The following is a 23472-nucleotide window of genomic DNA, read 5'->3' on the forward strand; positions in this document are numbered from 1 at the left end:
CTGTTCTGAAATTCTTAAACTTGTACGCGGTCTGTGTGTAATGCACGCTAAATGCTTGTATTTTTTTAAGAACTACTATTTATTTTCAAGATTTCTACAATTCGCTCCTTGTTACAATAGTCTTTGTGGATGTGCTTGAATTTCAGCTGATTTGCATAATACTTTTCGACTAGGAATTTTATTCTCTCGGGATGACTAGAATCCACTTCCAGTATCAGATATCCTCCAACGTTTAAAGCTTCGGACGCGTATTTGAGGATCGGCTCGATCCACTTTAAACCATCATCCCCGCCATCCAAAGCTCGTATATCTTCGTATCTGAGGCGCAACGACCCAATAACACAATTAATTTTATAGTCTTACAAATGCGTATACTTTACGTTTCTTTGAAGTTGCCTATTCGTTGTATCACTATATTAAAACTTACAATTTTATTTCCGGTTGCAGCTCAAACACGCTCTTGGTTGGTATGTAAGGAGGATTGCTGACTATAAAGTCGAATTTTCTTTTACTGAAATCGACTTCTTCTTTATTCGTTCCGTAGGCTTTTTTCACCTCGATTTTTCCATCTTTCTGTATGGCTGCATTCAGAACCGTTAAACGCATATCGAGATCTAAATTTTTTGCGTTCCGAATTGTGAGTTCGCACGCTCTTGGATTCACGTCGATTGCAACAATATTCGCCTGTAAAAAAATCGATAAAGAAAATATTGCTAGCGCGATATGGCGACATCATAGTTGACGCGCTAAATAATATTATTCTGAAGGTTTTCAAAAAAATTTTAGTAAGTAGTGCGACATTTATCATTTTAGCATAAGATTGTTAAAACAAAAGTCGAATGAACAAAGGCAGAATTATCTGTACATGAATTGTTTATGCAAATATATCATATACTTACATTTTGACTCGAGTGCAATACCGACAAACTGATTGCACCAGAGCCGCATCCTATTTCTAAAATGTTCTTGTTCTTATTCGCGGAATCAGATATTCTTGTCAATAAAAAATCAACCAAAATCTCGGTCTCCGGGCGTGGTATAAAAATAGGAGGTTCCAACGTTAACGTCAGTTCTCGAAAATCCCATTCGCCGATAATATATTGGACCGGCATCCTGAAAAAATTACTTGGGATAATTAGTTTTATCGCTATTATATAACGATTTATTTTTTAATAAAAAACAAAAAACAAATAAACTGTAACCTTGATAATCGGCATTCGCATAGCAGCTCTAATTTTTCCAACTGCTCTTTGTCGAGAACTCTTTCGTGATGATTAATCAAGTCCGTTATCTGCATTTAAAATTCAATATCACATGATTACGTTAATTTACTTATATTTAAATGATATTAATCCAACACTCTTTGATCGCTTATATATTTGTTGAGATGTGACAAAGTTATGCATACATGTATAGAAAGTATAAACGCGGTTAATTGTGTTAATTATTTTAATTAATTATTTTAATTATGAGGTGTATAAACGCATGTCGAATGAAAAATAGATACCTATACATATAATAATTTCATGGAAAGTTATCAATCATAAATTTTATAAACTATCAAGAATTAAAGAACGCATAATTCATTTGAATACCTTTTTCGATCCAATCACGTGACAAACAATGTGTTCTATCGATTCAATCGGCTCAGCAATACCCTCCTGTAGAAACCTCTCTTGCCAATGCTTGACTACATAAGCAATCGTGTTTTTCTTGTTTTCGTCGTCACAATTATTACACATGAACAGAACGGGCAGCTTCAAAGCTGGCAAAATTTTCCCCAATTCGTTATTGATAGATACTTTTGTCCATGATATCGCATGTTTGGATATTAACAAATTTATACATCTTTTTGAAATAAGCCGGGTCATATTTACAGATCTAGGTAGCTATATTTACTTTATGTTACACTAATACGTAATCATTTACGTTTTTGTTGGTGAATTGTCATTGTTAAGTACGTCTTATCTTATACACAGCGCTAAGATTTATTGTATGCGTGACTATGCAAATAGCAATCGACATGCATCTACAGTTATATCTTATGGGCAATTCAATCAAGTTGATTTAGGAAAATATTTACAGATTGTATAAGTAACCTTAAAATCCTACAATACTGTGCGATGCTATGTGCGTGTACGGCACATGTTAGCGATGTACAGTGCTTTAATCCTACTGTAGGTATACAAGAGCGACTTCTAACGGAATTCACTGTAAGTTTCAAGAAGTAGTCAGTAGTAGTGTATAGTATACCTATATAGCGAGTGAAGAGAACGCGATGCGGCATAAGTATGATGCATCACAGCATCCTGCATCACTGAATGGATGCATTTTTGTGAGTTCTAACCTTCGCTATAATTTCAAAACAATAAAACGAATTTGGCGATAGGACGGGCTAGTGCAATAAAAAGACAGAAAAACTATGTCCAGCTTTGGAAATAAATAAAAAATTCTATATTTTTGACTTAAAATTAGAAATCAATTGAACAAACATTGGCAAAACATTGAATAAATAATGCCCTGAGAAAAGGAGTTGATGAAAGTTTAACGAATTTGTTTTAATAGAGGTATTTATTACATTTATTATTTTCGTGTAAACATTCTATTATCAACAGCTTTTCTAAGATATTTAATTTTTTTCAGAGTATAATATCCAGGAAACAAAAAAAAATAATTTGAACACACACACATATATACTATATAAGTATATCTTTTTGATTTACAAATAAATAATTAAGTATTAAAACTATGGCAGAGGCAACAAATAGTGATAATGAGGAGAATGAAGTAATGGCTGATTGCAGTTATAACAAAGAACCAACAATGCAAAATGCTAAGAAGAAAGTGCTTGTTGAAACAGAAATCGAATCTAGTTTACAACCGTCACTAATGTTCTCTCTACAATCAAGGTTTAAGCAGCATCCTGTTCTTGATAATCATAGAATCATGTCATCAGAAAATGAATCTTCAAAGTCTTCTACTAGTTTATTAGCTTCTCGAAATACTATTACTTATCAAGGCATTCAGCAAAAACGCCAGTATAGTGAAGCTCTTGCTGCAAAAAAGGACCAATCACAAACCAAGATTCAAGTACTCGATGAAATTTCATTTGAATACGATTCAGCTTTCAAGAAACCTCACTTTATGAAACATAGTGTATTTGAAGATGATATAGCTGTTTTTAAAGATGAATCTTCACCCATGGTACTTTCAACAGCAGCTAGTAGTCTAAGTTCATTGACCATTGATGATGATGAATGTGGTGAAAACATATCACCAAATAAGGCTGGATTGATGAAGAAAAATTGCAACCCAATAAATGTGTTACATGTGCAAAAGTCACGCCTTCAAGAAAGCTGGCATCAGAAATTAGTTGAAAATGCAAACATGTCATCACAAAATTCTTCAAGTAACCAAGCAACACAACTCTACAACAACCAGCAAAGACTTCCAGTTTATTCTGACAAAAACCAAATAGTTAATGAACAGTTGATCAAGTCCAGTAATACAGAATCTTATGATGAGCAGCAGTCTTATTGGAAATCACAGAAATACACAAGATATCCAGAACAATTTTCAAATGATATAAACAATTCTAATTTGAATTTATCATCGAATGAATACTACAAGGATAAGCAAAGATCTCGTATTGTTGATGAAAACTGTAGAGAACGAACTTCATTTACAACAAACGCTATATCGCAGAGTCAACAGATGACTCATTTGAATAACTGTAATAAACAAGATGATGGATTAACAGACGATGAAGAATATTTTGAAGATCAAAAAGATCCTCGTCAACTACTTAAAGAAGTATTTCACAACACTGATGATACTGAACTTAATTCCTATGAAGAGGAATTACTTGATCAATGCATACGAAAAGGAATAGCAAAAGTAACAAGACGTGATATAAATGAGTTAAAACCATTTTGCTGGGATTTAGACCGTATCTGTCTAACCACCCGTGCAATGCTCAAGCCTGTTCCAGATGAAGAACTTAAGGAAAAAAAAGAGGAACGTATGAAACGACGTCTTTCGTACAAAGGATTAACAAAATTTTTAACTCATTCTCGAGTCAAATGAATTTATTTTAATATTTGACTGTCCAGTTCCTGTATATGTATAATTTTAAAACGCCGTATGTGCCTTTTCTATATAATCTAAGAGTGGTATGAAATATATCATCATAATGTGTTGATTATTGTTTATATACGTTATCTGCAGCGTATGCAAACGGATTTTAAGTATGTATTACAGTATAACACAAGACTATTATGTTAATTTTTTATCTTTTTGTATAAACAACGTATAATTGTGTGAATTCAGAAAATACAACTCGTTTATATAAACAATATTGTTGTCTGTTTTCTTATTACTTATCACAAACTAATATTAATATTGCAATCACTTTTTCAATAATTGTTTCAGTCTCATACTCATATAAAATGGTTTTTCTACCGAGCCATCATTGCATTCAGAATCTTCAAGGAAGCAAATGAAAAGCGTATCTACTGCTGCTCTATGTACTTTGAAGAAAACGCTTGTTATTAAGTAGGATCCCAAGAAAGCCATCACCACTGGAACTTTCAAATCATTGATGGTACCAGGTTCTTTATTGCTATAATATCCCAAGGTTAAGACAACAGTAATAATCACAATGAAGTAATTTGCGATTCTGAGTAGCCAGTCAGTGACCTATGTAAAATCGTGTAAAACGTATATAGATTTGCAATTTCTTATTTAGTGAATATAACACTCATACACTGATAAAGTGTTTGCATACTTACATTGGTTATAACGACGACTCGAACTATATTCCTGGTTATAAGCTTAAATACATTTCTTGCAGAAGAGCAGAAGTTTTTTCCATGAATAGCGCACATTATGTATGCATTTCGGTTAACATATTGCAGGAAGCTCATAATAACATCAGCAAAAGCTCTAATGCATAGTAATGGTTGATTAGGCAACACATTGGAGTCAGAAGTGAATGGCTTTGTGAGAATGCGAATAATATCACTAATCCACATTATGAGTGAACCAAAAGCCAAAGTACCTATGTGATACCTAAAATAATACATAAATGTTTACTTCATATCTTAAATAATTAAAAGAGGCATTGAACAAATAAAATGCATGAATGTACCTCAATGAAATCCAAGTACTTTTCACAAGAGTAAAGGTAGGGACATTGTGTTTGTTGAATGTCCAGTACCATGCTGCAAATGCTGCAGCAAGACTCATTTGTTCGAATGCCGATACGAAAAATGAAAACCATAAAAATGCAATAAAATTAATTGTGTGATATAAGTAAATTCGATCAGGAATAGTCACAGAAGTTAAGTAACAGCCTGCCGACACGCATTGGCCGCCGTTCACATCGCGACATTCTAATTTGAATATCTCTGGATCACAAGTAGCATTGTTGGTGTAATTGAGCGTTGGCGGACAGATGCACGTGTTGGGTACCATTTCCTGAAGATGGACTTGATAATTTGGATTTGTCATTGTCCACAAATAAAGCAGTACTGATGCTGTGGCAACCACGACGATTACGTGGAGTATCCATGTGACAAAAGGGAAGAATAAACTTGACCAGATGCAGGCTACAGCTCTGTTAAAAATTAATTATGTTATGTATATGTATACTACGCACATTTATACGAGGATGTAAATAATACATGTAACGGTATATGGCTTACTTGCTCGCTTCTTTGATCAACTGACAGGCCAGAGTAATTTTCTTGCGCAAGAAAATTGTCGATAATACAACGACGATGAGTAGGATTATACAAAATACAAGAACGTATATCCACTCCGAAGATTCTTGTATAGAATACTGGACCGACGATTCGTAAATCAAGTAGACTAGGAAAGCGCAGATTATAATAATCGTAGCGTAAACAAATGGTTTAGCTAGCCACCTCAACAAAATTATGTATAAAAAGGCTGATACTGCACTCAGACCAATAAATCCGAGGATCGGATATCTAGAAAATATAATACGATATTTGTTAGTGCGAGTAAGCATATAATTTTAATTAATGTAAAAAAATGTCCAGCGTGACATACCCTGTTGCAATAACGTCGTGATATATATTCTCCAAGTTTTTCTCGAAATTCGCCAGCTGCAGAACTATGCTCGTCGCGTTCTTTAGCTGATCGTTCGTAATTGTGGAATTGAATTCGAGAGGTATTGGAGTTTCGGGAATACATCGTTTGATTATCGGTTTACTCTTGAGGTACCAGTTGGCGCATTTTCCTCGAGCAACGTAGTAATCCAATGTGCTCCAATCCTTTATAAGATCAACGTTGACGTCGATTTGGCATATCAATTTGTTTTTTACATCTGCCGGTAGAACAGTATCGTTGCTGCTACTTTGGTACACAAAGTTGCTGTCAGGGCATTTCGTTTGGCAAACTTGCGTCGTATCGCATCTATTGTTGACGCACTTGGTCAAGTCGAAGAATACAAGATAAGGCTTGTCTTGCACGTCCAAGTCGATGCCGCATTTTCTCCCTTCGCTGTCGGTCGGTACGATTAGCTTTTGTATATTTCCAGTTGAAATCGCTAAAAATTGGGAAATATTTATGTAGAAACGTAACGTCGGTGATCGGATTATGAACAAAGAAAATTCGAGTTATACTTACTATGAATGGCTATTGATATCCAAATGATTGCGAAAACAGAGAATGCGAAGAGCCAAAATTGGTTGGTACACTGTCTGCTTCTTTTCAAAGGCCCTTCGGACAGTGCACCATCCGGTACCAATCTCGAAGTTTCTGAAAAAAACGTACCTGCGCAAGATTTGGAATTATCGTACTGTGTGAAAATCACTTGCTTCTCATCGATGCGATACAATCAATTTTACATATAATTACCGTATGTCTCGTTGGCCGCCATTATCTCCTTGTATCTGAAAGATATGTATATTATGTGAAAACTATATCTATCGCCAATAAAAGAAGTTTTCGTTTCAATCGTCGAGGTGCATTAAAATCAACTCACTTTGTGCACAATACCCCCTGCAGTACACCCGCGCGATGCCACTTAGGCCCGATTATATGAAATATGCGTCACTGTTCTCTGGCACAGCCCAGTAGGCTGTTATTCATATCTGCGATAAGTAATTCACAATAAGAATGATTAATCTAGAAACATAGCTGTCCTCTATATACATTTATAATATCGCCACGAACTTGCAGCGAAAGACGCAATAACAGAACGACGAGCAAAGCAATAATGTATGAAGCCTCCTCTCATTACAATATTCACCTCACATAATACTGTCGCGTTTTGCAATGAAAACGTTGGCTTGGTTGCGAAGAAAATTGCACTGGTTCTCGTCACGCAGCTCGGAAAAACGCTTCTCCGCAGTAAATAACATCAACTCACCTATACGGTATCATATGACACCAACAACTGCAGCTGCTAGTGCGTGTGCCGCTATAGTGTGTGCTGCGCTGCACTGCAGCGATTGATTTTCACGCGCGCATACGCCGGTTACCGTCGGTCCGCTGCAATGCAGTTGTTACCAACAATTGGTTAAGTCTGAATCTAGCATACCGAGTTCGCTATACTTTGATTTTTAAATACACAAGGGAAGCGTTTATGTCCTGCGCGTAATATGTAATAATTAAATTAGTAGAGTTCTCGCTTAGAACGTACACCTATATGCTTATCACGCATTAAAAGCGACGAACTGGTCTCGATCGATCGAAAATAAAAAATAAATGAAAACACGCAGACTTTTCATAGATTAATCCATTAGCTGACAATATCTAAATTATCCACGACAAACGTTATTTCTCTCCCCGCAATTAGACGCTGTTACAGTCCTATCTTCATTGCAAAATGACGGATGCTTTTATCAAAATGAGACGGCGTATGGAACGGCCAGGATAGTGTGTCATATGACAGTATAATGGGCGCAAGTCGTATTATAACGACATTGTTTTTGCGGCCGGTTTTAACATTTCTGTATATAATATTATCTCTGCGAATAACAACAACATTTAATTAGAAAATTGCCTCCAGGCTATACATTGCGCAGTATCTTACTTGATGCGATTAACTTTTGAATTAGTTATTTATCAGTTATACTTATGTCCCAAGGTGCGTAGAAGCGGCAGTTATCATCCTTGTAAATTAGTCATTATAAAGTGATTACAAAAACGTTAATCTAAACTCTCCAAGATTATGTAGATATAAAAAGCAGTGGGCAATATTTTCTGGAAACGTCCTCTGTGTGTCATAGATATAGAGTAATTCGCAAATATATTGATCGCGCACGTACTATCTGTCTCGTGTCTTTCTTCGCTTTTTGGCGCGGATTACGCAAGCGGCAAGTGTGTCCGGAGTTTTTAAGACGCAGTGCCACAGTTTCGTCGAATCCGAAATAACGCCCAAGTATCAAAGATGTTTCATCAGTGAAAAATTAAATGTCTTTATTACAATGAGGATAAATTAAACATGTCGGCGGTTACACAGGAATATTAGAAAACTCTAATCTACTCCCCGTCGCGGACCAGAGAGAAAGTGGATATATACCGCGAGTGACAAAACAAGCTATACATAGACAAAAAGAAAGTAATAAATCCCGCACCGAGCGATAAGCAGGCGGTATTATCAGGCACGCCAGGTATTGAAATGAAAAATCAGGCGTGAAAAGCGCCGATCGACCAAAAGATAATAAAATAACAAAGCGAGAGCCCTCGCTATACAGAGAATAAGAGTGAAAAGCGCGTGTACATATAGTGCGAGTCAGTACAGAGGAGTAGATTAGATTGGCATCAGCGAGAATCTGTCTCAGAGAGCGACGGCTATCCTGCCATATTACACTCGCGCATACACATATAACTGATATAACTGACATAGCCTACACAGCACAAGCCAACGCTCCCCACGCTCTCTGCACACGAATACACTATATCCGCCGTGCAGTGCTGCGGATGTAGTAGAGCCGCTTGGTTGCTGGCCGCAGTCTTCAGTCGGCAGCTAGCTGCCTCCGAGCTCGCTCCGCCTTTGTTTCTAGCGTTTACCTCTCCTCTACGCCAGGTACGCACACTGCAGTAAAATAAAGAAGCTCATCTCTCTCCATCTTCCCCCCGTTTTAACTTGTAACTCTTCCTCGATTTTGTTCTCAGTAAGTAAGCCCCTAGTAGCAGCTCTCCCATGTTTGTATACAAAGCGCGCAGTCCTTAGTGTAAACAAAGTGGTCGTGCTGCACCCGCGAGCAGCTGCGAGGAAAAAAGCGTCGAGCGGTGTACCTATTGTGTGTATATAGAGGACGAGGAGAAGAAAGAAGCCGAGGATGCGGCTGTGATTTTTTTGATGAGAAAAATTTAGAAAATTGCTGCTTTGATGCTGGTCTCTGCCGCCACGGCGGAGTGAATTTGCAGCAAAAACAATGGAAGGAAAGTACGGTGAGTAATGTGCCGCTGATGTGGTATTACTATATAGGTACCTACTTTTATCTCTCTTTATTATTAGTTCAATGCGCCATCTGTCTCGCGGTCTCTCTCTCTCTCTCTCGACGAGGTTATTGCCTGCGCGATGTAAATACACGGCATATTGCAATTATATGCCGAGTAAGTACTTGACGTCGGTATACACACGACGTGTACGCGTGTAGAATAAGTAGTTTCTCTTGCTCGCTACCGAGAGAGCTCTGCTTTTCTCGCATATAGTCTGCTCGGCGTCTCGTACGGCATTGTGTAAGTGTCTTTTCTTGTCTTACCCCTTCCCCCTCTGCAAACACTCGTATACTGTTCTCGCTTCGGACTCGTCGCGGAGAATAAGCTCCGGTAAATTCGTTCAACTGCCAACGAGATCATCGCCGCGAGTGGGCAATTAGTACTTGAGGGATCGTTTAATTAGCTTCAGCTCAGATGCGAGCGTTTATATTAAGGAAAATCGAGAGACTCTTGGCTGTGCGATTACTGTTCATTCTCGAGCACGATGCATCGACTTTTTATTATAAATTTATTATAATGTCGTTTTTTTCTTTCAGGAAAAAAAATAAGCTACGATCCCGATTGGAAAGGACCCTTGCACAAGCGGTCGTGCACCGACTGTTTTTGGCTCATTCTTTTCATTACTTTCCTCGTCGGATGGAGCTGCGTGGCATACTATGGTAAGTTTTCGTGTCAAATTAATCGTTACTTATTGCCAGTATATATTCTTTAAGAAATAAAAAATACCCGTATACCGGCGTTATTTGAACGCTGCAAAAGCTTGAAACCGAAATAGCTTAGATATTATGCAACTCGTCCGTAATAAGTCATTTGCAAACAGGAATAAAATAAAACCTTCGCGGTATACTATTGCAGAAAAAGGAGAGAGAATTTTACTGTCTTTTTCCATCTCACGCGATCGTGACTCAGATTTTAAAAAGTAATGGTATATGGCGTATATCGCTCGCTGCGCGCGAGTACGTAACAACATAACACATCTAAACCGAGGAATCCATTGTCGTTTGTTGTTGTTCGAGAAAGGTGTGCGTGTATACGTGCAAAAGTCAAAAGTGGGTCGCAGGAACAATGCTTAACCGCACAGCTGTACACAATGCGCAATCATTCAGATTTTAAATTATTTTAAAAAAGTGTCACGCGCACACTGTACACAGTCGTTAATAATTAACGTCGAAATTATCATAGTTTCGCATTGAGCGAAATGTAATGTATATACTGCTGTTCTTTTTTAGCGCTGAAACATGGAAACATGGAGAAGCTCCTCCATCCCAGCGATACCGAGGGCCGAAAATGCGGGATCGACTCAGCCGTGAAAGATAAGAAATACTTAATATTCTTCGACCTGAGCAAATGCGCTCGAATATCGACGGAGTACCGGTCGTGCCCTACCACGCAAGTTTGCGTCGAGAAATGTCCGGATAGGAATTTCCTTTACAACAATGCGAGAGAGACGCTTCCGTTGGCTGAACTGAAGCGTCAGCTAATTTGCAAGATCGACGTAAAGCTTAACGAAATTTATCGACTTGATCAAATCGATATGCTGGTAAAGGCCGAAAAGTGCGCCAGTTGGTACCTCGAGAGTACGTCGATAGTTGGTAGATGTTTTCCGAAAGGAATTTGGCCTGAATTCGTCAACTCGACCATTACGGTTCCGGATTTGCAACATGCTGAAGCTTTCGTGAAAGCTGTTGCAAACATAGAAGACGTTTTGAAGAAAGTCTACCAGGATATCAAAGAAACCAAGTGAGTATAGCACTGTATGAATGAATATGAGGAATTTTTCATATAAAATATATCAAAATCAAAATGAAATGTTGGTGCAATGTAAAGAATCTATATTAACGATGAACTGCATTTTCTTCGATAAAAATGCGCATTTTTCTCGAGTACGATACAGTAAGAAAAGGAAGCGTTGGCTTACTCACGCGCGCTTTAATCTCATCATATAGCTTGATGCCGGAAAGTGAACCTACATAACTGCACTTACTATCGCGTTCACCATATAATTCTTACGCAGGCATGGGAACGATTTTAAGTGTACCTTTTATTCTTAAAGAAACATTATTATGTAACCGTTGAAAAAGAAGGAAACGTGAGGATGTAATTGTTGATTATCTTTTAAACCTCTTAGTCGATCAATCTTTATTACCTAAGATCTTGGATCGCATCGCATCGTTTTTTTTTTTTTTTTTTTCTTTTTTTTAACAACGTATATTCCATCTTGCAATGTTTAAATTTGCACACCTTAATTTGATTAAAATATTTTAAATATTAAAATTAATTTCTTATCTTTATTTTTATTTTAGGTACATAGTTTTGGGTATTGCCATAGCCAGTGGATTTGTATCTCTTTTCTACATTGTTGTATTAAGATGGCTAGCAACTCCGTGTGTCTGGCTTACTATCTTGGCGGTCTGCGCTTCGTTAGGATACGGCACTTACGAAACCACATTGGTGTATATCAAAACACGATATACAGAATGGCTGGTTCTTCTTGTTATTGTTGCGACGATATTATTTTTAATAATATTGGCAACTTTGTTTCTACGCAGAAGAATTTATCTCGCGTGCCAGCTCATAAAAGAATCCAGCAAGTAAGTTATCAACTCACCAGTTTTTTTGGAGCACTAGATACATTTGAAACCCCATTAAAAACTATTTCACGACTAAAAAAATTTTCTTTGCAGAGCTGTGACGTGCGTTTTGTCAAGTTTGATATTTCCTGTAGTACCATGGGTACTGCAACTGCTTGTTTTAACCTATGGCGTGACAATATTTTTGTATCTTCTGACCATATGGAGTCCAAATTATAGAGTAGAAATGATGGACAATAATTGTATATGTGATTCATCCCTAAATTACGTTAATAATGCTACCTGTGATCCAGGAATATTCAATGCTAACTGTAAGCAGTCGGGTGGACCGTGCATTCTATCCGCTTGTAATTTAGTAGGCAAAGATAGGCCATGGTTCATTAAATATTTTCACATTGTAAATATTGTCGGATTCTATTGGCTTTTCTTCTTTGTTTCGGCGTTCGGAGAAATGGTATTAGCCGCAACTTTTGCTACTTGGTACTGGACTTTAAATAAGCATAATGTACCATATTTTACAATTACTGTCGGATTTTGGCGAACAGTCAGGTACATTCACAAAGCATTGTAAAAACAATTTAACGAATGCGTGTGTATAAGAGAATACTTGACATTTTTATATATTTTACAGGTACCATTTGGGAACACTGGCGTTCGGGGCGTTGATATTAACCATATGTCGCATTATCCGACTCATTCTGGAAGCGATAAATGAGAAAGTAAAAAAGGCTAACAATGAATGTGCCAATACAGTAATGTGTTGTTGCAGATGTTTCTTTTATCTACTAGAAAATTTCCTAAAGTTCATCAATAGTAATGCGTATATCATGTGCGCAGTACATGGCAAAGGCTTTTGTCGCTCGGCAAGAGATGCATTTAATCTTCTCATGCGAAATGTCATTCGCGTTGTTGTTATAAATAAGGTAAGGTCATTTTTTTGTACAAGAAAAAACTTTCACTATTAGTCAGATATGATGCAATATGTTAATGTTGCGATACTTTTTTTTATATATTCAGATCACGGGTTGGTTACTGCTGTTGGGAAAACTCTTAATCACTGGCCTTACCGTCGCAGCAACCTGGTGGTATTACACGAATAAAGGCAAAGATGACGTCTATTATTGGGAAGTCCCCGCGGTCATGACGGCAATAGCCTCTTTCTTGATAGCAACAGTATTTTTTAAAGTTCATGCTGCTGCTATAGACACGCTTTTCCTTTGCTTCTTGGAAGATTGTGAACGAAATGATGGCACCGACTCAAGACCCTATTATATGAGTAAAAGACTGCGGAAACTGCTTCACAAATAGCTTTAATATGGACGTTTTTACACAATTCAAAGCCAATTTATCTATTTTTATAAGAATGTTGAGGCTGTTATAAATTATGTATACCTATTTTTATTACTTTGTTATGTACTATTGTATATACTATAAATATTTATAAATATTATTGAAAACTTGAAAATTATATGTAATTAATCATAATTACAGTATTACTTCATACTGAGCTATCAATTGACTAAGCTACTTGTATTTGTTTACTGAAAATAGATTGTTTGCTCATCAATCAGTTTGCACGTTTGCAACGATTTAAGATTCGTTAATTAAATCGTTCGAAAGCATTATTGTTAATTTTGAAAATTGTTGTTAAAAATACATTTATGCATGTACAAAAACATCTGCCATTAAAAAAAAATCAACTGGTTTATTCTTAGTACAAGTTGATGCCGTCCTATTGTAAATGCTAGAAAACTTGATAATAAATTTAAAATCTTATAAAATTAACGGTACAACATTCTATATGTGTATAAGCTTAGAACCACTATTCGAAAATTCACCTAATTGCATCTAATCATCGAAATATGATATCTAAATGAGTTACAGAAATGCCACAAATTTTGGTGACGATGCACAAGATTAGCATATCCACGCATTGAATAAAAAATTTCATCAAATACTTCATGCAAGAGAAATTGTATGATTGGAGTGTTTTTTTTTTTTTTAATCAAGATGGGAAACATATTAACATTGATATTATTTTAAAACGTTTTTATTTCCACTACCATTCTATTAGACTTGAAATACTACATTTGTGTATGATTTCATTATATTACTTATAATATATGTTACATGCTATATATCGCATGTGTATAAGTATATATACACACGTATATATATACCCGCTCGTTTGAATTTTGTTATTTAGAAAAACTTACAATAGTAGATCCGCTTCACAATTTTAATAAACGATAGGTACGTCATAATTAAATTACCCGCTCACATTGTATCATAAAAAAATATGAGGGATAGATGATAAATCGCTAGTCTTTATTTTCACTTTCTTCTTTGCTATTTTTTGTATACGTTTGTTTCTTGATAAAAAACGTTGTGCCTCTTGAAATTTAAGCTCAATTTCAGACAGACTTTTAGTGTTATCGTTGTAGAAGACGATAACATTAGATTTCGTCTTTGTGTGATTATTCTACGTCTACAAATTTGATAAGTCTATTATATATTTGTATACATGTAAATTGTAAAATTTAGCCAAAAACCTCGCAAAAACGAAAATCGCATTACTAAATACGCGCAATACCACATTGTACAATTTTTTATTAATACCCACGTTTTTTTTATAATACTCATTGTCCCATTAAGTACATACATAATTTTTATAATTGTCATCATTTTGTTCAAGGAATCTAATTCATGTATAAATTTAGAAAAGTATCGTAAAAATTAATTCTTAAAAATGATTAATTAAGTAGCATACAAATATAACCACGCAGAAGAAACTGGAGCTAACTCTACAATAGTTTTAAGCATGACTGAAAAAGAACATTTCATTCATATTTAGAACAGAAATATAACACCAAAAAAATTAATATTCACCGTAGTTAAGTCTTTACCACGTTAAAAATAAATAATAATAGGCCACGTGATTTACTCCAGTTTCTTCTATCGATTTCGCATTTCCCACTTTATTTCGCGTAAAGTGTTTCGAAATTTTCAATACTAACACTGGTTTTCCTGTATAATCTTGTGCGTGATTGGAATTCTTAGTTTTAAAAATTTGTGCATACAGTACTGCAACAATTATTCAACGTTCAATCATCTTATAAAAACAAAAATACCACATACGAATAAAGTCTTGCTAATAAAAATAATAAAATATTCTTCATTAAAACAGTTGCAGTAAGTATAAATTGTGCGCATTAATTTACTTAAGTCATATAACTCAAGTCATATATGGCGAATGATTGATGAATCAATAGTTTCGAAAAATATTTGTACAATATGTATGTTTCTGTAATTGTCAAACGCAAAATAGGATGTGATCACAAGTTATGAAACAAATATTTTACAAATTGCGCATTGGTATCTTCATAAGATTAAAATAAAATCGATTAGTACTATTATGAATAATTTGATTGCTTTATGATTAGGCCTTCCACTTTCCAAGCATAACCTGGAATGTTTTCTTTTTAAATATTTCTTTTTGCAAAAGCATAATTGACGCTGTCACTGCTCGCAATAAATACATACATATATATTATATATACAATTTACTTATTCATAAAGACTAACGAATCCATTTTCTATAAAATATATTGATGCAATAAGCTTGCGTTGTGTGTAGCAATATGATTTAGAATTCTATCATCCTGATTGAACATGACAATTTGGGCGATGTTAAATAATTTTTAATCTCACAAGAAGACATTCTTTGGCACCTTTTTGAGCTCTTAGTGAACATGGTAATAAATATCAACTAAATTATGTCTGCCTTGAAGGTAAAATTATATGCTTCATTGAAATAAACTTCGAGTCTATTTCGATTATATGCATTTTTTACCTCTAATTTTTAAAAAATCGTAGTCGTCATTAAAATCGCGATTTTTTTTAACGATTTTAGAAAAAATAAATTTTAAAAAATGTCTACAGTCATTTCCTTGACAATTGATAATACGGCATTGCTCGCTTGCGTATTTAATACTTGAGCTGAAGTCTGTAAAACACGTAACGTATAGTTTATGGCAGGCTAAAAATCACCCAAAAAATCATAAAATAAAGATAACACAATAAACAGTGAGATGAGGGAGAATTCCTACACAATAATGCGGGATGAATCATCCTAACACGAGGAAACAAAGTCTTGATAAAAATCAAAAGATAATATGATTGAAAGCACTTGCTACTTGAATAAAAAAAATTATAGTTTTTTTCTTAATTGTAATAAGCATGCATTTGGTTTTTCTTCACTAGCAATACAACTGCAAGTATCAAATCACATTGAAGGATAAGTATTTCTTTCAGCATAACAAATATTATAATCTGATCTTGCAGTTCTGTAATATTTATAAGTAAGTTAAGAAAAAGCATAAAAAAAAGTTGGAACAGATCTACATTTTCGAATATGTAAATGTAAATCTGTTGGTTTTCGTGTATTTCTAATCATAAAATTGTTAATCAATGACTCAATGGTGAACTATGCCGTTCTATTCTTATCGGAATTCAATTAACCGAATAAAATTCTTTAAGTTCCTACGCCGAGTGCATAATTTCGAATATATTGTATGCTTAAAAACTAAAAATAAAATTTGCGAATTGCACTAATGTGTAAAATATGGAATGGGGTTTCAACATTGTATACAAATGGAGGGAGGTTTGTTTCATCAGTCAAATAGTATCTAGATAATTTAGACAAAATAGCTAAAAGAACGCGAATTCTAAATAGCAATTCAAAATGCTTGCTGCAATACGGCCTGGTGATTATAGTAAAATAAGGTTCAAGGTTAATTGTAAAATCATTCCTGCACATAGTAGCTAAACTCTATGCATCACATGATGCATCTCGAGCAGTCGCAACCAACTCGTGAACACTTTTCATTTTCTAAAGTATAAAAAAGCTGCACATTTCTTCGTCGCCTATATTGTTTCTTCTTTCATTTGCTATAGTTTAAAGTTTTGGACTCACAAGTAAAGTTTTTTTAAGTTAACTTACGAGATCTGTAATATACATAGTTTAGGCTTTTACTCTAAAAATAGATAAATAAAAAAGTGTACGCGTATAATTATATATTTTCCCTTTTCAGTTTACTTGATAATGACGTTTGAAACTCATTTTTATCTCTAATTTTAGCGAAATATATTTCTTCACCATCATCATCTTGGCGTTAACACTTTACAGTAATTGTATTGCTGAGAGATAAAAAAAGTCGAACTGACTATTATTTTGTAAAAAAAAAAACATTTCGTAACTCATTATATGTAGATTTGCTTTAGTACTTTGCTTTTACTTGATCATATATAATATCAACAGCTGTTTAACCCCATAAAAAAAGTTTACGACTATATTTGCATTAAAAAATTCGGACCTATGTTTTAATAATTTTGTACAAGTCTTTTTTCGTGTTTAATGTACACAAGTCTTATTTGATAGCTCGTTTGATTTGTTTGATAAATACGCTGATTATGGAGAAGAATAGAAATTGCTCTATTACTTTTGATTCGATAGTCTTTGAATAGCTTTTGTGCTTAGACATAACTTTGGATATTTAAGAACTAGGAAACTTGCACAATCTACAAATACTCTTGCTCTACAGGCTAAATTCATACATAAAGTTATTTTAAAATAGTTGCGCGAACTTGTTGTACAACTGCGCTTACAAATTCCCCGTCAAGAAGTTCGATGTTTTATAAATCCGTTAGGTGAATCTTTGTGCTCTGAAATTGCAATTAAAAAATTTGCGAATCTCAAAGACAAAATCAGGTTCGATTAAACCCATCGCAGGATTAAGTTTAAAAGTAAAAGTACGAATTCACGACGAAATGATTCTTTTGGTAAATTCCGATAGATCGATGATTTCCTATTGGCTATTTCAATGTCCTTATATAGTCTTACCATTCATGTAACTGGATGACGGAGGGTCTCCTTTCTTACTAATGGTGTAACGTTGGCGCAATTCGATGAGGTGCTAATGGTTCGACCCTGTTCTACCAAAATACTTCGATCAATTTTGTAATATTCTTTTCCACTACGAGGACGCAAGGTTGTCGTCACAGCTCTGCCGCCAATTCTACAACAATAGAAAAAAAATTGAATATAGGAGAAAATAATTACATCTCAATTTAATGGAATAGAATAGATTACCGAAGATTATCGGGAGCGTCTGAAGAAGAGTGAGAGGAAAGTGATAGCGTTTCTATGTAGTCAGACATATCTGATGTGCCGCTACTTGTACTCCGGGAATCAATGTAGGGTGCAGTCGTCACTTCACTGGGACTGCTGAACTCCTTGTGTACTTTTGGCGGTAAACAAGTTGGTATGTCAGCTTCAGCGGACGACGATTTGGTTGGCAGCTTAACTTTATGAAATTGAAAAGTCAGTTCTCTCAATGGATCGGTAGATTTGGACTTTCTTGGTAAGCTACTGTGAAAACAGGCAGGCGGAGGACTCTTTCGATACATCAAAGGAACACTTTGTTTCTTCATCAACAACGAGTTGGCAGTAGTCGGAGACTCGAATTCGACGAACTCGGCAGTGCGGTGGCTCAGCGATCCGGTCGAGACGCCGGAATCGTTGCTGCTCGAAGAGTCACGATTGTGGCCAGTTTTGGAAGGTACCGAAGAAGATCGACGAATCTTGATGGAAGATAGAGTGGCTTGAGGAGATAAGGTGTCAGAGCTTATCTGGTTCACCTGGATGTCTACCGAGTTTGCACTGAGCTGTCTGCTCGCTAAGACTTTATCCGTATCACTGGGACACTTGTGAATCGGAACAGCTGGCGTGAAGGAATTTTTCTCGTCGTCCAAGTAGTGAGCAGACTCGGCTGAGTAGGACCTCTTGCGTAAGAGCATATTCAAGCTGGCGCCAGTTTCGGAGCTCGATATTTCCAGGAGACGACGTCGGAAGTAGGGACTAGAAAGCATCGCCGAACCTGGAACACGATACTCGGATTCGGACCTCTTTCTGTTGGATTCGAGTCCCGACGAAGAAGCCGATAGCGCAGGATTGCTCGAGCTTTTGATGCCGGTGCACAGCCTGGATAGCACTTCCTTGGAGCAAGCATTGTGCGCAGGCTGCATTGGCAGATATCCCGGAACTGGCTTTTTCTTCTTTATAAGCTCTTCTTCCTCGTCCACAATCAGATAGTCCTGACTCGAACCTTTAAAGTGACCGCACTTTTGACAGACACTGGATGGCGTTTCCTTTCCCTCGGTGTTCTCGTGTTCCGAATCTGTGGCTGTGGATGCCACCTCCGACGACGTTTGCTCTTGACTCGACTGGGTGAACTGGTCTGCAGCACGTTGTTCGCCGAGATTATTGGTAGCAATCTTGGAAAGGAGGTCCTTACTATTCTCGTAGTTTCCAAGAGACTCGGTGAAATCGATGTTGACGTAGTTATTTACTGGCTTGGCCGCCGGCTCCGGCTGGGTATCGATGACCGGCTCGACGTTCTCATAATTGGACTGCAGCGAGGAGTTGGCGCTCTCGGTGGAGGGATGCAGAGGGCACTCGTTTTGACTAGCTTCGGTAATGTTTGTGCTGCTTGAGTTGCAATTATTGTATATGCTCAGCTGACCGCTGGCCGAGTTGACTACGGGCATCTTGCCTTCGCCGGACAATCGTACGGGCTGGACCGTGTGAAGCTCGACGCCGGCACCCCGTCGACAATACGGCAGGACAAAGCCGGCCCAGCTCATGACGTTGTGACAAGGACAAGAGGCCAAACTCTTGTTGAGCTTGGCAGGACATCCGCACTGTTGTAGACGCACTGCTTGGGGCAGATGGGGCGTGTCATAGTTCGGATAGACTACCGGCTGTGTTGTCAGACACTCCTTAATTTTACGTGGCGTGTCGTAATACTGCTGCTGCTGCTGCGGCTCGATAGTCGCCGGCAGCTGGCCGATCGCTTTGGGCACGTCGTAGTTATCGTAGCAATTGCTGCTACTAATACTGCCGATGCTCCCGACACTAGCAGCGCTGCGGCGAACAGTGTTGCAGCTGCAACTTGGCAGTGGCATGGGCGGCTTGGCCGTAGATGGGGGCTTGAGAGGCGGCCTTGGAGGCAGAGTCAGTGGACTCGGACAGGCAGCAGGGGCGGGAGCCGGCTGGCTCTGGACCTGAACTGGTTGGGGCGAGCAACCCGAGTAATCGCTGTCGTGGCTGCTACTGCTGTAGGAGGAGAGCGAGAGCCGATCAAAGGGCGTCGCACGCGGTTGCAGCTGGGAGCTCACGGTCGTCGACGACTTGGACATCGCGCCGAGCTTGGAGATGCAGCTGGAGCAGCGGTCGAGGCAGGCGTGCTGTTGTTTCATCACGCCGTCGCAGTCGGAGCTCTCGGACGTCGGTATGGCCGAAGAAGCCGGAGTCGGAGCAAGAGCCAGAGACGAAGACGGAGTCGAAGTCTGGTGCCGGCTCTCGAGGGAGGACCAGTAGGACGAGGACGAAGAGGAGGTCGTCGAGATGGACTGGTCGAGATCGGGGCGAAGCAGCTCCGAGGCGAGATTCGGAATCGGAGCAACCGAGCCGGAGATGGTCGAAGACAGTCCTGGTCGACGTCGCGGTCTCGTCGAGAGTTTACCCTCGGCTGCAAACTGGAGGGCCCGCTCAATTTCGTGGGCATGTTCGCTGATGAGAACGTGGAGCCCCTCTCCGCGGGCGCAGCGCGATCCCGCCTCGAAGCAAAAGCGACCCTCTACGACGCCGTAGCGACGTAACTGGCCGATTTGCCAAATGCCTAGTAGCCGAGGCGGAAGACCCGCCGTCATGCAGAAGCGCTGCTCCTGCACGTGCAGATGGGCCGGTCCGGTGCTCAGTTTTGCCTTGGCCGGCACGCTCGATATCAGTACCAGGAACTCTTGATCTGAAAAATCGCACCAGACGGAGATTAACAAACGATTTTTTGCAATTAGATTATAATTACTATATCACAGCGGATAGCTGCAATCGTACCTTCGCCCAAATTGTTGGATATCTTGACCTGCCATTGCATAAGTCTCTCGCGCGTGTCGAATGCGAGAACAACAGTGACATCTTGGCAGATGATAGCTATAGTGTTGGACTCTTTGTCCAGCGTAAAGCCGCTCTGCACCCCAAGAAAATGCTCCAAGCTCAGCGAGGCCTTGGTCTGCGCTTGTTTGTACCTATCCTTGCTATCCCCGTAGAGTTGCAGATGCAGACAGTCTGAAAAAGTACGAAGAGTCTATACAATGTAATATGACGACAACGGCAGCGGCGGCGACTCTCACACACACGCGCGCGCACATGTTTTTCTTTATTTTCGGAGAAGCTGCGAGGGGTCGAGGAGCCCACAGCTGCAGTCGCTAGTCAGCCGATAAATAACTACTAACTACTTCTTCCTTCTTCCTCTCTCTGTCTCTCTCTCTCTCTCTCTTATTTTCTTTATGTCGAATTAACGTGCGGGAAATGGCTTTTTAGTATGCTCTTCAATGACTAACGCGGGATTTGAATACGTGAGCGTTTTAGGTATTATAATACGACGCTGTATGGGTGCGCGTGCGTGCGCGTGTGTGTGCAGCAACGCGCCGCCTCATAGATAAGCCGAAGAAAGTAGCTATGCGCGCCGCTGCAGCGGCTCTATACGTCCCCTCTTCCGCTTTGTGCAGCTGCGCCGCTTATCACTCTATGCTCGCTTTTTTATACGACTATTTACTTTTGTGCTTTTTCACGCCGCAGGGCTTGACCTTCTATTTTCGTATTTCAAGCACCTCGTTTTCTCGATTTTTTTTTCCTTTTTTTCATACTCCAACCAATAACTCACCTGCGACCGGGGACAGCTTCCGCATGACACACCAGCGTGACTTCCACTGGAAAAAAAAAACAACGTAATGCATTACATAGCTGTACATAATCTGCCCGCTGCTTTGCGCTCTCTGCATATAGCTATCTATAGGCTCGCGCGAGTGCGCCGTTTACCTACATGCCACGGCGGCGCTAATCGTTCTTTTAATCAGTTCGCACTCGAGGCTGCGCATACCTATGTAGACGTGTGTACATGCAAGCAGGCAGCCAAGAATCATGTCATTGCAATAAAAAGAGACGACAGCGAGAGAAAAGAAAAAAATTGGTGCAGTCGAGCTCGCGCGCAGGGGGAGGCTATGCGGAGCCTGATGCTGTATATAGATATACGTCGGTCGTGTGCGCGTCGCGTCCCCCTGCCCCCTTGGTGGTATCAAAAGCAGGGAGGGAGAGCGAGAGAGAGAGAGAGACATTAATCGTTAATCGCGCTTCGTTTGATCGTCCAGTCGCGTGCTTTCTTCTCTCTCTCTCTCTGTATACGGGAGAGCAATGCTTCCCTATACTATATAGACGTATATATATATGTACTCTTTGTATGAAGCTGCGCGAGTATGGGCTATAATACGACACATCGCAGGGCAGCTGCAGGGGAGAGAAATAGAGGAAATAGGCGAGAAATATAAGAGCGGGAACCAAGACGCGCGCGCGCGCGCGCGAGAGAGAGAGAGAGAGAGAGAGAGAGAGAGAGAGAGAGAGAGAGAGAGTATTAAATATAGGCGAGCGGCCGGCGACAAAGAAAGATAGATTAGCACACGTACATTATATGCATATAGGCGACAAGCAGTCTCTCTCGACTCTTACCTTCTTGCCATCGCGGAATTTGACGTTTCCCTCGATAATGCAATTGTTATCGACCATTTTCCCAGCAGCGAGCAGCTCCCTTGTTTCATAATAATCGAGGATGCGCTGGCAGCATTCTGGTATCAGCGGGCTCTTCTCTCATATCATTCGCATGAGATATCGATGCTCGCTCTGCACACGCGAATCACCACAACTCTCTCTCTCTCTCTACACCTATGCTGTGCATGCAACAATCTCATCCGTGTTATCGCAGCTCTTTCGCTCTGCAGGTAGTAGTGTAAGCACTCGCCGCCGATGCTGCTTTCGCCCTTCCGTCTGCTGCCACTGTCATGCTGCCCCCCGTGTCCGTCGATTCACCTCTCCGCGAGGTAGGCGCGTAAACGTAACCGAACTCACGCACAGGTATGCACGGTAAACGTGCGGCTGACTGCGAAAAAAATAATAATTCACCAAGCCGAGTAGTCAGCAGCATCCATCTTGGAGCAGCAGCTCGCTCGAGCGAACTCCAGCTTAGAGGAGACAGACTGCGCGACTGCTGCAGATTGCACGCCGTGTGTTCTATGGCCTATCCTATGCTATGGCTCTCTCTCTCACACTCTCTCCCTGCTGGATTGGATCGAATCGCCGCCGCCACCGCCACCGCTGCCGTACAACTTCTCCCCCTGCCCCTCCCCCCCCCCTCGCGGCGCTCGCGTGGCCCAGGCACTGCGCAAGTGGGGATCGCGAGAGAGCTGCGCGCGTGCTAGGTATAGGTAGGTACTGACGATGTGTGTGATG

At 39.0% G+C, this 23472-nt stretch overlaps 5 protein-coding genes across 9 annotated transcripts; 2 read left to right on the forward strand and 3 right to left on the reverse strand.

Moving 5' to 3' along the window:
* Positions 1 to 58: 58 nt before the first annotated feature.
* Positions 59 to 2200, reverse strand: LOC100118644 (MTRF1L release factor glutamine methyltransferase). The gene is made up of 5 exons (XM_001602512.6): positions 1596 to 2200; positions 1203 to 1291; positions 900 to 1113; positions 428 to 684; positions 59 to 318 (listed from the first exon to the last, which is right to left on the reverse strand). The coding sequence occupies exons 1-5, from the start codon at positions 1869 to 1871 to the stop codon at positions 66 to 68; spliced, it is 1089 nt and encodes a 362-aa protein (XP_001602562.2). The 5' UTR covers positions 1872 to 2200; the 3' UTR covers positions 59 to 65.
* Positions 2097 to 4355, forward strand: LOC116416124. The gene is made up of 2 exons (XM_031923062.2): positions 2097 to 2567; positions 2644 to 4355. Exon 2 carries the CDS (start codon positions 2749 to 2751, stop codon positions 4084 to 4086), a length of 1338 nt encoding a protein of 445 aa, XP_031778922.1. The 5' UTR covers positions 2097 to 2567; positions 2644 to 2748; the 3' UTR covers positions 4087 to 4355.
* On the reverse strand, positions 4071 to 7471 carry LOC100118724 (CTL-like protein 2). 2 transcript variants are annotated; one of them, XM_003425321.5, is made up of 9 exons: positions 7280 to 7471; positions 7013 to 7121; positions 6886 to 6920; positions 6655 to 6801; positions 6076 to 6574; positions 5706 to 5993; positions 5150 to 5617; positions 4791 to 5070; positions 4071 to 4698 (listed from the first exon to the last, which is right to left on the reverse strand). In XM_003425321.5, exons 3-9 carry the CDS (start codon positions 6905 to 6907, stop codon positions 4408 to 4410), a joined length of 1995 nt encoding a protein of 664 aa, XP_003425369.1. In that variant the 5' UTR covers positions 6908 to 6920; positions 7013 to 7121; positions 7280 to 7471; the 3' UTR covers positions 4071 to 4407. The 2 variants fall into 2 exon arrangements, with proteins under 2 accessions (XP_003425369.1, XP_001602622.2); XM_001602572.6 differs by having other exon boundaries at positions 7204 to 7456.
* A 442-nt stretch (positions 7472 to 7913) lies between these two features.
* Positions 7914 to 14038, forward strand: LOC100118759 (CTL-like protein 2). 3 transcript variants are annotated; one of them, XM_001602603.6, is made up of 8 exons: positions 7914 to 9061; positions 9151 to 9429; positions 10017 to 10139; positions 10710 to 11220; positions 11784 to 12071; positions 12165 to 12620; positions 12703 to 12994; positions 13089 to 14038. In XM_001602603.6, exons 2-8 carry the CDS (start codon positions 9414 to 9416, stop codon positions 13377 to 13379), a joined length of 1977 nt encoding a protein of 658 aa, XP_001602653.1. In that variant the 5' UTR covers positions 7914 to 9061; positions 9151 to 9413; the 3' UTR covers positions 13380 to 14038. The 3 variants fall into 3 exon arrangements, with proteins under 3 accessions (XP_001602653.1, XP_008202091.1, XP_008202092.1); XM_008203869.4 differs by lacking the exons at positions 7914 to 9061; positions 9151 to 9429 and adding an exon at positions 9587 to 9720; XM_008203870.4 differs by lacking the exons at positions 7914 to 9061; positions 9151 to 9429 and adding an exon at positions 9768 to 9936.
* A 67-nt stretch (positions 14039 to 14105) lies between these two features.
* Positions 14106 to 23318, reverse strand: LOC100118798 (flocculation protein FLO11). Of its 2 annotated transcripts, XM_001602636.5 has the most exons (5): positions 22696 to 23318; positions 21857 to 21902; positions 21028 to 21258; positions 18223 to 20938; positions 14106 to 18148 (listed from the first exon to the last, which is right to left on the reverse strand). In XM_001602636.5, exons 1-5 carry the CDS (start codon positions 22750 to 22752, stop codon positions 17977 to 17979), a joined length of 3222 nt encoding a protein of 1073 aa, XP_001602686.2. In that variant the 5' UTR covers positions 22753 to 23318; the 3' UTR covers positions 14106 to 17976. The 2 variants fall into 2 exon arrangements, with proteins under 2 accessions (XP_001602686.2, XP_031778906.1); XM_031923046.1 differs by lacking the exon at positions 21857 to 21902.
* Between the last annotated feature and the right edge of the window lie 154 nt (positions 23319 to 23472).

This window comes from Nasonia vitripennis, chromosome 2, assembly GCF_009193385.2.
Source record: "Nasonia vitripennis strain AsymCx chromosome 2, Nvit_psr_1.1, whole genome shotgun sequence".
Lineage (NCBI taxonomy): Eukaryota > Metazoa > Arthropoda > Insecta > Hymenoptera > Pteromalidae > Nasonia > Nasonia vitripennis.

Bases quoted from the DNA above. Each gene is read 5' to 3' on its own strand.
- LOC100118644 (XM_001602512.6), bottom strand. From the start codon at position 1,871: ATGACCCGGCTTATTTCAAAAAGATGTATAAATTTGTTAATATCCAAA. The intron at 1,292-1,595 runs GTATTCAAATGA...TTTTAAATGCAG, and splicing joins ACGTGATTGGATCGAAAAAG to ATAACGGACTTGATTAATCA. The intron at 319-427 runs GTAAGTTTTAAT...GTTGCGCCTCAG, and splicing joins CTGCAACCGGAAATAAAATT to ATACGAAGATATACGAGCTT.
- LOC116416124 (XM_031923062.2), top strand. From the start codon at position 2,749: ATGGCAGAGGCAACAAATAGTGATAATGAGGAGAATGAAGTAATGGCT.
- LOC100118724 (XM_003425321.5), bottom strand. From the start codon at position 6,907: ATGGCGGCCAACGAGACATACG. The intron at 5,618-5,705 runs GTAAGCCATATA...AATTTTTAACAG, and splicing joins TTGATCAAAGAAGCGAGCAA to AGCTGTAGCCTGCATCTGGT. The intron at 5,071-5,149 runs GTACATTCATGC...GTATTATTTTAG, and splicing joins AGTACTTGGATTTCATTGAG to GTATCACATAGGTACTTTGG.
- LOC100118759 (XM_001602603.6), top strand. The intron at 11,221-11,783 runs GTGAGTATAGCA...TTTTTATTTTAG, and splicing joins CAGGATATCAAAGAAACCAA to GTACATAGTTTTGGGTATTG. The intron at 12,995-13,088 runs GTAAGGTCATTT...TTATATATTCAG, and splicing joins GCGTTGTTGTTATAAATAAG to ATCACGGGTTGGTTACTGCT.
- LOC100118798 (XM_001602636.5), bottom strand. From the start codon at position 22,752: ATGGTCGATAACAATTGCATTATCGAGGGAAACGTCAAATTCCGCGAT. The intron at 21,903-22,695 runs GTAAGAGTCGAG...TTTTTTTTCCAG, and splicing joins AATTCCGCGATGGCAAGAAG to TGGAAGTCACGCTGGTGTGT. The intron at 21,259-21,856 runs GTGAGTTATTGG...GTACTTTTTCAG, and splicing joins GAAGCTGTCCCCGGTCGCAG to ACTGTCTGCATCTGCAACTC.